At 41.5% G+C, this 11,311-nt stretch overlaps 2 protein-coding genes across 2 annotated transcripts in view; one reads left to right on the top strand and one right to left on the bottom strand. All coding sequences in view use genetic code 11, as the record gives it.

The window, feature by feature from the left end:
- Positions 1-9,634: 9,634 nt before the first annotated feature.
- EGR_04280 (hypothetical protein) lies at positions 9,635-9,973 on the top strand (the record flags this gene model as incomplete). The annotated part of the gene is made up of 1 exon (XM_024493529.1): positions 9,635-9,973. The coding sequence occupies one exon, from the start codon at positions 9,635-9,637 to the stop codon at positions 9,971-9,973; it is 339 nt and encodes a 112-aa protein (XP_024352037.1).
- A 789-nt stretch (positions 9,974-10,762) lies between these two features.
- Positions 10,763-11,311, bottom strand: part of EGR_04279 (hypothetical protein) — a gene marked incomplete at both ends in the record, with an annotated part of 13,880 nt that continues 13,331 nt past the window's right edge. Inside the window, one exon of the mRNA XM_024493528.1 lies at positions 10,763-10,808. Within this exon, the coding sequence (XP_024352036.1) occupies positions 10,763-10,808 (46 nt within the window). The remainder of the gene's footprint in view (positions 10,809-11,311) is intronic.

Here is an 11,311-nt window from a genome sequence, read left to right as displayed (position 1 = left end):
TCCTATGTACAATTGTACAAGGCACATTTCCTCTCCAAGCAGTAATGAGGGTAAGGTTCTTATTGAAAAGTATGCATTTATCTTGGGAGCAAGTCCAAAAAAAGCACACCTATTTGGCATTGGCAAAAATAGGTGAATTTGCGCCTTTCACTAAATACAAAGCATTCCATAATGTGGTATGTGAAACCTCTCATTCACTTGCTAATACCAAAAGCGTCGTCATCCTACAAATTAAAGGAGGGCGCGTCAAAGCCAAGTGAATGACTCCCTTTCCATCAAAATAGGTGCAGGCATGTACGAACCTAGCTTGAGATGGTTAGGGTTTATGAATGCATGAATGCTCAATTTATGTCAATTCAGACATGACACTTAAATGGGTTGATTTTGCCTCTTCTTATCCTGAACCTCCTTGTTAAGGGTATCAGTGTGGTATATTGCTACTAAAGTTAGTCCGTTCCGATTCGTGGCAAGAAAGTGCATAAAAGTCAGACTGCGTTTAGGCTTCCTTTTCCATGAGACGGCCAAACTACATTGAACAAACCCTCAATGTTGGGAGTAAGTCCTAACAACAAGCACATAAATCTGGCATTAGTGAACAGGTGAAGCTTGTGCCTTTCTCCCAGCATGCCATGATTACGGCTGTAATTAGAAGGTGCGTAGGCATCAAAAAAATCACATTAACCCTCTGTCTAGTGGTGCGGCCGCCATGAGAAATAGCGAGCATCGCCTCGACCCAACGCTACCGCTGAAGAATATATTGTGTCCCATGGATACAGTGCACAGACCCAAATTATCCAGTTTGTGAGGGTAGCTATCCATAAGCGGTTCTAGTTAAGGTGATGGTGACAGTTATATCTGACACTTTGTTTTATTGCGCCACATCACAAAGCATGGCAAATGTTTACACTGTGGTGCAATTTTACTTGCCAAACACCAGGTTGCACCCATTCGCGGAAAAGCGATCGTCTTCAGTCTATAATACTGTTATTTATTAAAAAGAGAGCAGTAGAAAATGGGTAATTTACAACTCCTTTCAATATTTGGTGAGACTTGGCATTCGATTGCGCGCTTAAATTACCTGTCACTTAAAAGGATTTGGCTTGAGCAGATGTCATTTAGAGTTACAACAAAGGTGCTGTATTATCAAAAACATGCAATAAATAGAACAGTAGATAATCCCCAAAGTGACATTGGTCACTGAAATTCAAACACACAGAAATCAGACAATAGGAATTAATTGTCTTCATTCTAGACGGTTGTGTATCAACGCAATAAGTATGTACACCCATTTTCATTTTTTTGGCAATATGCAAAGTCTTTTACCATTTCTTGCCTTCTTCATTCTCACCGATTGCAGGCACATGGAGCTTGGTGTTCAGGGGATACCAAAGAGCAGCAACATGCCAAATTGCAGCGTGCCTTAAATGCTGACTACCTTGACGCGTTTGGCCGCAATTAAGTTTTGCTAGGCTGATACTTGAAGGGGTGGATTGCTCAAAACTTGCTGTGGACACACCTAAAAAACAAAATTTGTTAAAATAATTAGGCTCCGTATAACAGCTGAATGTTTTTGTTCAGAATGGCTGACAGATAAGCAAAAATAAAAGTGCTACTTTTTCTCTTCAGTAAAAATGATGTTGGCTATGTTTGTACATAAAGGATTTGGATTAAGTGGTCCATGCTTAAATCGAAAGAACGGTAATCGTTGTTCGTTTGGTGCAAAATTGAACAAGATAGCAGAAGATGGATCACATATCTATAGAGGCGGATTATGAGATGATTATTTGTCTATCTGTAAAATAAACAATTCTTCAAATTTTATTGCATGTTTCCAATTCAGTACTTAGTTAAGAAGGAAATTATTGTCAAAAGGAGATCACTAATAATAACTCCTAAAATCGATGACATCGCTCAAGATCTACAGTTTTGCAGTGAATATCCTTCACGCCCTCAATGAGGCTTATAGTCAGTGTGAATTTCAGACAGTGTGCTTGTGTTCCAGCTAATGCTTATCAAGGTCTCGCTACCGTCATGGCCAAGATCCTCCTCTCAATGTCGTACAGTCATCATGCTACTTGGGGACTTATGGAAAAGTGTCTGGCATTCTCATGTACACTCTTTTTTTCCTCAGCATACATTTAACTCAACGCGCTCACATAATTTCAACTCCGTTCATGTACAGAGCTGCGCACCAGTGTTCAAAGTTCTCTACCTCCATGGATGGATTCTAAAAATCCGAACTTTTAAAACCCGAATACCTATTCAAAAATAGATGCTTAAATTATTCGATATCGCCTTTGTTTACTTTTGCACATCCAATACTGCCGATAGCCTAGGCTCGGTTGCATGACACGTCCAATTACTCTACAGTGTCCTATAATGCAAAACGTACTCAGGCAGTTGGCGCATTTGGGTGCAGAAAGAAGTTTTGCAGTTAATTAGGTGACGGGCGAAGTGCACCAGTATTGATGGTCCTCTCCGTAGGGATTAGTTGAGAGAGCGTGGACAGGGAGCACACTGCGAATATTGCAAACTGTACGGCAGGAGTGAACCGTAAGCTTCCCCAATGTGCTCCTGCCATTCACCTTGTTACCCATTTTGGCAGTTGTCAGAATTAACAGTGTGCAGTGTGTGAACCCATAAGGTATGCAATGGAGAAGCAATTCCATACAATCGAGAGAGAAGGTGAGCTGATGAACCGCGAATTCACATTGACAGTTGAGCAAAGGAGTGAAGCCATTCGTGGAATGTAAGTCAGTGCTATTCCTTTATCCATTAATGCTGTCAGGGCCGTGTATAGTTCTGCAGCTCCTAACCCACCATGCTTTCATTTTTTCTGGGAACCGGATCATGCTATTCAGTGTGCAAAATATTTCGAAGATGATATCAATGCGAAATCGAATGCCCCAGATCAGTACAGTTACCCCATTGCATACTGTTATTTCAGGTGAAGGAATATTAAACAAATATTAATTGCTGTGAAGATGTGGATGTTTGCGTTCTATAGGATTCGGTTTTTTGTATTTATAAAGTTGTGTAGACGATTAAGTAGTTGGAAGTGTAAGATAATACTTTTCCAGTTAAAAATAAAAATGATTAGTGGAATTATGTTTTGCCACTGCACTGTTAAGTGAATCCAAGTTTTTCATGCCAATGAGGATGGCTATATACTTCTGAATGTAAATGTGAATGATCAAGCAATGACAAAGTGAGGCACCGCGGAGATTTAAGCTAGAGAAGTGTGCACGAGCAACATGAATTGTTAAATGGTGTTGGCTAGCAACTGCAGTGACTGAGCTTTATATAACACTTCTAAATACGTGTCTCCACGGCTCCGCTTTTAAGGCAACTCTGAATGCAGTTTGTAGTCGCAAGTGAATATTAATAAGCTAGTTCGTCAGAAAACAAGTTGGTCGTGAACTTTCCACCATTTATGAGTGGCAGTCATTTGTTACCCCAAACATCCCATGCATTTCTAAGCCAATTGTCTTGCTCGACTAACTGACTTAATCGGTGCAAGTAAGAGCTATCTGCAGCTGGCTAAAGATCGTGTGAAAGAGGAAATACTTAAGAGTTTCACATTTAAATCAAGTAAATTTAAGATGCAAAAGTTTGTGCATGCACAACAGGTCCCAAACCTCGCATTTACACGCAATGGATGAGTGGAGGACCAATTGGAAACCCATCGAGTTCTCAATGCAATGCCACAGTCGGCTACATCTTATTTGCACAGCTTTAATGTGACAAAGACTTCGCCTTATTTTACTTCCCCTTCCATTCCTGCAAATTGTTGGCACTAGGAGCGAGATGATCAGGAACTAAGGAAGAGTAGTAACATGTAGAACTACAGCGTATCTCGGTAATCCCGATTAACTTGACCCAATCCACCAGTAGGTGGGTCATGCTGAGCTGAAACTAAAACAGGTGGAATGCTCGGTAGGCTACAGCACGAGAAATGCAATGAAAAGTGGTTTGGACATTCAGGAGTTGGACACCCAAAATAGAGTAATTAGATGGAAATTACTGGTCCCCATCTGATGACTCATTTATTTTTGTCAAGTATGACTGGCCAGTGAGCAGAAAAGCTGATGCTACTTCCCCTCCTACAAGGAAAAGGATATTGGCCAGTTTTGCGCCTTGCAATTTAAAACTTAATTGTTGACAAGTCGAATGAGTTATACACGATGCTCACATGACAAAAGCTTAAACGAATTCGCAAATGTTCGGCCACATTTCTGAAATGCGAATTTCGAGTTAATTTTTCATCTATCCATGAAAAACACATGTACTGCAGACTAGGCTGCCTATTTCCAAGTCAGTTCCTAATGGAAAAGGACGATATTATCGAACTAAAAGTAGTTAGGATGCCTTCCAAGATCAAGAAAATCATCCGTAATCCACAGCAGCAGAGTGATTATCCTTTGCAATCTCGGTCAGATACTCTGCCGATTTGAATTTCCGACACACTCTGCTTCTTTGCTAATTGTCATTTGCCGAAGTCCCACTCCTCTCCTAGTCAAAATCTTCCTTTCACTACCATGCAGTCATCATGCAATATGAGAATTTATGAAGAAACGACAGGCCTGTCTAATCACACGTTCTACGCAAATTAACTAGGATGCTACAAAAGTCTTCGCTTACAGGGCTTTTCACCAGCGTACCGAGGTATCTACCTTTAGGCCAGTTCCAAATTATGCAACGCACCGTAATAGCCAAATGACTCCAGCCATATCTGTATTTAACATCTGTGAATTCCAATACATTTGCAAAGAAGCAAATGTGCAGACTCGAGCTTTTCCTCCCCTTCTTTCTGCTTTTGAGTTTTCGTTAAGTTTTTAGGATAGGTACATTTGCATTTGTGTGTATTTTTTCATTGAATTTAACTACGAAACATGGACACTGGCTTTAATGATGTTGAAAGTAAATGGGCTGGAAACGCAAAAGCTTTGCCGCCGTAGTCCTAGGCAAAACGCGGAGTTATGATGTAACAACACTGGCTCATTTTGTGGTCAGCAAAGTGCTAAGTTGCGGTGATGTGGCAGGACCTCTGCCGCTGTTGTCACAGTCCAATTAGCGGATTGCAGGTGACAAGTTGAGCTGTGAGTGCGAGTTTGTGCAGCAAAGTGGAACAGCACATTGCGTGGCGTGCATCTCAGCTCCGCGAGGATGCGTCTTCTGCGTAATCGGATAGATGATGCATATTCAAATTGACTGAGACGAAATGACGAAATGTGCCGTCAGCCCGCTTCTGTCTCCTTTCTGTCCTCCTTATTTCACCCAAGAACGCTTGATCGAACAATAGTACATTCAGTGTGGGGCAGATATGACTGCATTGGAAACTGCTGTGTGGCGCAAAATTTGCATAGTATTTATTTTTAAAAAATGTAACCTTGTCATCTAATCTTTTGTACAGTCTTTACTTCTGGAAAGTTGTTTCCTCATTCGTTTGCGATGCCGATAACTTTTTCTCTAAAGGGTCCAATTTGGAAATAACGGAAATGCGGGTGAGTTACTTACTCGAGCCATCTACAACACCAAGCCAGAATTCACTTAAGACGTTTCCTAATGGTAGCACAACGAATGCAGAAATGTAGTTACAAATTAGGCGACACTTTTGAAAAATGTCAAAAGCATGCGTCATAGAGAGGTAGGATGATGACTTTAAGAGAGCGAAAATGACACTCTATCTGCTAAAGGTTTGGCTATCGCCTTCAGGGATATAGAGTAACAGGTGGTTCGGTATTTTATATTTGCCATGTATAAACCCACTTAGGTATGAAGCGAAACAATTTTGTCACAATCCGTGTGCCGGACTGGGGGCGCTTTTTCCAAAGAAGAGTCCTAATTAAGAAGGAGAGCATTTCTTAGCAACCCAAACATCAAAATATACATAACTGACCAACCGTAGTTGAAAAGATAGGAACGATGGTAGGCATTGCTTGTACATTAGTATGTGTCACTGGTGTAAGGGTTTACAAACTTATTTTTGTAATGATTCCGCTATTATGCAGGAAAATAGCGAAGTGATTTCACGACAAGCAGTTAAATATGCGCAGATTGTTAAAAATAGTAATAAAAATGGACTCAAGATGGTTATATTCATGCCTAATATTCATTGCTTCATTTCTTTTCCGCCTGAAAACTGCAATAACCCATGCAATCCACTGGCTTGGTTGTAAAAGTGCCGGCAAATGAGAATAGTTAAAATCTTGTAAGCATTGTGGAAGTCCCAGTAAAAAGTGACAATTGAGCCGAGATGTTGTGTGACCTAAAGAGCTATCAAGTAGGCACAGGAAGCGTTGACGGAGTAGACATTTATGTACCGGAATTTTGATTTGACTCAAACATAACTTGAGTATATGGGGAATGTAGCATTAAATGATGACGCTACCTCTCAATTAACAACGAAACTGATGCCGATTGCTTTTGTCTGAAAAAATTTGAAAACTGGATGTTGACTAATCATATGTGATGTTCATGTTGCCCGATTTAAGTAAGCTTGAGGAATTCGTACTAATTTGATCACGTTTGTATATAAGCGAAATGCTAGCCAGCTTTGCGTCTGTTAGTGAAAAACCCAAATCTGCAGTTTGTATTAGCCATTCTCAAGTCAGCTCCCAATGTGTTCTGCTCGTCGTTTATAGAGGCCTCTGTTCATTTCTAATCATAATCCTTTTCTCAGTACCATACAGTCCACCTTCTGCTTGTGGAATTATAAAGTAACCACCAGCATTCCTACGCATGCCCCTTTCCCCCCCACAACACATTCAACTCAGTTTAAATCGCCCAATGAAGAGTCGATGTGTTCAATTACAGCGGTGCATAGCGGCGTTTCAAATTACCCACCTCGAATGACAGATGTGACAAATGAGAATTAGCGTAACCTCATCATCTGCTCAGATAGTGATGCCCAACAATGGTTAATCATTCAATGCCACCTCCACTTGTTGTTGTGCGCCCAATGCTGTCGATAGTGGAGGCTGGGAGGTTCAACATAGTGCAATGCTCCATACTGTCAAATAGTGCAAAAAAAGGAAGTATCCGAAGCACTAAGCTGCAGAAAGGAGCTGTCTTAAACTAGACTGCATATAATCTCGACGGAAAATCGGGCACTAGAAGATGTGCGTCATTGTTGAACCTCCTCCTTATAAAGATTTACTGCTGGGGCCTTAACAGGGAGCGTGTTTTATTACGAAGGAGAAGATGGTTGCATCCAGCAAGAATTACATTGTTCAGTAATCAAAACACCCAAGAGCATGCATATCTGGTCAAGAATAGTTGCCAAGAGAGGTAAAACCGTGCACGACATACTTGCATCATTGTGTCACCCGTGCTACGCATTATGAATGTGTTTTTGTGATGAGCCTACCATCATGCTAGAACACAAATGAGCAGATTCGCAACGCACTGTCCTATGTACGGCAGTCCTTATAAATAGCAGGTAATCAGGCACCCACGGTGGTTGGAGACACGCCTTTTATTCATTGTTGCGTGCCTTTTGGACCGTCAACTTGAATAGCTTTTGCTTATCATTGACTAGATTACAGAAATGATGAACCAGGAAAATCGTTGAATTCTACTTAAGGAATACTACTTATCTTTCAAGAAGGGCTAAATGTAGTGCAGAGGTCTTGGTAAAAACTGTAAAATGAGCAGAGATTTTGTGTGAGATAGGACCTGTGAAGTAAGCACAGATTGGAGTGACGGAGCAAACACTTCTCTACCAATATTGGAAACGGTGACTCAAATATAATTTTGACTACCTGAATAATATAGCAAAAGTTAATTTGCGAATCCCATTTGATCAAACAAGGCGTCATGAACCAATTCAGGCCCACCCCAAACTTGTCAGATACTCCGGTCAAGCAGTGATTTTGAGTGGCCTATCATGCGTTGTTTCTGCTATAGTAGAGACAGGCATTAATCCAGCTGCATTCACTTCCGTACAGTTGTCTTCTGCACAAAGCCCAACTTGGCCCACTGTAACCATCAACGGCTCAAATCAACAAAGCCGCTTTCTAGGTACTCCTTCATTTCAAAGTCAATCGTGGAACATTAGATTTGGGGAGAGTGTTACTTGATGAGGCATATGGACGTGGAATATAGTGTCGGTGTCTTCTGGGAAGACATTAATTTCTTTCATGGGATAAGCATGTAAACAACTGTAAATTTGGCGTAGCAAAACTCAGTGAGAATTCTGATGTTGTAATTTGGTGCTACCCAGGATCTACACGATCACACTTTCAGGGAGAGACTAAAGCCCATATGGCAGCACCTCGGTGATCGGTCATCACTTTGCATAAACGTACGTGGTATAAATACAAATGCTTAAAATGGATTATGGTAGCATAGGCTGGCACAAGTTTACATGGCTTACGATGTATGGCACACAATGGAATCGTAAATAGTGAGTTCAAGCATTTTAAGGTGTATTTTCACTAAATAATAGCTTAATTGTCCGGTGCTTATATCAGTCAATCTGCTGCATTCAATTGCTCTCAACCACTGTTGCAATTAGGACGGTTTCGAAGGTCATACCGTGCACCATCCCATTTGAGACCTGTCGAGCCGAATCCAATCACCCAATTCTAACGATACAACTTGCACAAACTTCCTTAATAGTACCTCAGGCCGTATGATCTAGTGTGAGCTAGATGTCGATGGACAAGATTAGCAGTTTAGATGCGACTGCCAGGAGCGCCTTATGCACAGTCACTCATGCCTTCCCAGCAGGTTTTAGGCTTGCTGCTGCTGTTAACCCTATGACTTTAACTTCTTCCATTATAATATATTAAGGTTGGCCAATTCGCATATTGAGAGGAAAAGGGTTGTTCACCTGGGCAAATTTCATTGGTGTAGTCCATTTCCAATTTGTTACCGCGTACTTCACAATGGTTAGCAATTAATCTCCTCGAAGCAAAACCAAGTATACACTGCCAGTAGCAAATCGAAAGTTAGGCCAAGGTTAGCAATAAGAGTGGAAAATAAATGCAGCGTCGTTTACTAACTAGGTACAGAAATAAATAAACCAGTCCTGATTTTGACCTTCATAACCATGATGCCTTCTCAAGCAGAACTGGTAGAAATAAGCAAAATTCACTTGAACGGTGACCACAGGAGACGCGCTACGAAAGGTTGGTTGTGTGCACACATATCTTCGATGATAATGTAAAGGTCCCTTCTAGTTTCCATGACTGTGAACTGCATTTGTGAATCGTTAGAGCATCAGGTTTTGCGTGGATGTCCTTTGAGTAAACTCACGTTAAATATCCCCTCAGATGGTATCGTTAATTCAGTTGGTGGACAACGAAGTTGATGCATAAACTAGCGCTCGCCTCACACGCATTTTCCGTTTCCCTCTAGACCAATGGCGGATGACAATTCTGACACGAAATATCCTGCTACAGCTTCAAGTCCTACCGATCCTCAACTCGTGCTCTTTCAGCAACAATACCTCCGTCTACTACTGCACGCTTATTGCTGTCACCAGGGCCAGATGCTTTCCATGCATTGCACTACCCAAAATTGCGACAAAGCCTGGCATTTACTTGAGCACATAGAGAAATGCGAAAGAGGAGTAGACTGTGACACACCTTATTGTACCATTTCTAAGGACCTTATTTCGCACTGGCGAATGTGCACTGATGAAAAGTGTGTTGTGTGTGCACCCGTGACATTCATTCCAAGTCAGCAATCTAGTCAGCCTCATTCCAACATCATTTCTCAGTCCAGTGAATGTGGTTGTCTCGTTACTGATCAGGCGAATGCAAATCTAGAGTCCAATGTTCTTCACTCAGCAATCTGCAATATATCTACACATCTATCCGCGGTCGTTGAAGCCTACTCCCAGTCTGTTAGTGATGAAGAATTTGCAAAATGCTCTGCGCAATACCGAGGTGATAATCTTGAGGAAATGGATTGGCGGGCTGAATTCGATGTAGAGTCCCGAGGTCTTTTCTTCCAACTGATGTAAGAGGATAGGTATCATTAATAACCCATGAGTTGTAGAGCCGATTTCCTTCTTCCTCATCTGGATGCTTCATTCTTCAACCACGAGCCGGTGATTGACAGTGTTGCGTTCCTCACTTGGCTTGAGAACAGTATTTTCACTACAGCTCCAAGTAGAGAAGCGTACTTCAACATGCTTTTCAGCTTATGCAATGAGCTAAGCAGGGATTATGGCAAATACTACCAGGTCTGATGTTCAGTATCAACTCTGCTCTGACGAGATTTGTTGAATCTTCATCTGTGTCTACCGAGTCTTCCATGCCTAGATGTACACACTAGAGTCGTTGATTTTGCAAACGCTTTCGATTGTGCTCCCAAAATTCGATTCAATTTTACATGATAATATACCCATTTGCTAGCTTTGTGGTTTTCCTCTTCGGGGCTGTTTCGACCACACTTAAATATTCTAAATGAAATGACGCATACTGGTTAATGATGAGCATGATTGGGACCTATGGCATCTGCGTTGGCTGTGCTTTATGGAAAGGGATGATTTGATTTTACCTTATTTTTGCTTTTGAACGAGTTCGTAGTCATCCACTCACGGAGGATTTTACGTGTTCAATGAAGGTCCTTCAGACGTGACATCGCCTATGCTCGCATCTTTGTACGGACATCCGCTTACTGACACCATCCTCGGATGCATTTCAAATGCTATAAACATCTCGTCCAATGTGAACTTGGCATTTCGTAGGGAAACCAACTACGCCTCTTTACTAAGGAGAAATCCCCACTGTAAGGACTTGAGGCTACCTCAGAAATCAACAATCATCAAATCATCATTGGTTTCTTCTGCATATCTTGAAAAGCAATAAATTGCAGTTAGGGTAGATGGAAAACCGACTAAGGTCGGGATGGAGGTCGTTGCTGATGACAAGAAATGCCCAAGGCCTCAATTAGCTACCCCTATATTCCCACTGTTACCGTCGGCAGCTCATTTCATTAAAGCAGCTCCTGAGTGCATCCTTCATTTCAAAATCACTTACGGAAGATTAGATTTGAGGGCTAATTCCACCACAACCGCATTTCCTACATGAACTGACACCTACGGGTCAGCGATAGCTACAAACGAGATTCAAAGCATCCTTGTCAGCTATATTTTGCGGGATATCTACTAAATGGCTTATTTGCACCCGCTCGTAAGAAGTGGAGGACGTGATTTTACCTGAATATCTTTTCAAACGAAATCGCACTAGATCATACGGCCTGAGGTACTATTAAGGAAGTTTGTGCAAGTTGTATCGTTGGAATTGGGTGATTGGATTCGGCTCGACAGGTCTCAAATGGGATGGTGCACGGTATG

This window comes from Echinococcus granulosus (genome assembly GCF_000524195.1).
Source record: "Echinococcus granulosus chromosome Unknown EG_S00026, whole genome shotgun sequence".
In the NCBI taxonomy this organism is placed as follows: domain Eukaryota; kingdom Metazoa; phylum Platyhelminthes; class Cestoda; order Cyclophyllidea; family Taeniidae; genus Echinococcus; species Echinococcus granulosus.
The sequence above is the reverse complement of the archived record's forward strand: the minus strand, read 5'-3'. Positions and strand labels throughout refer to the sequence as shown.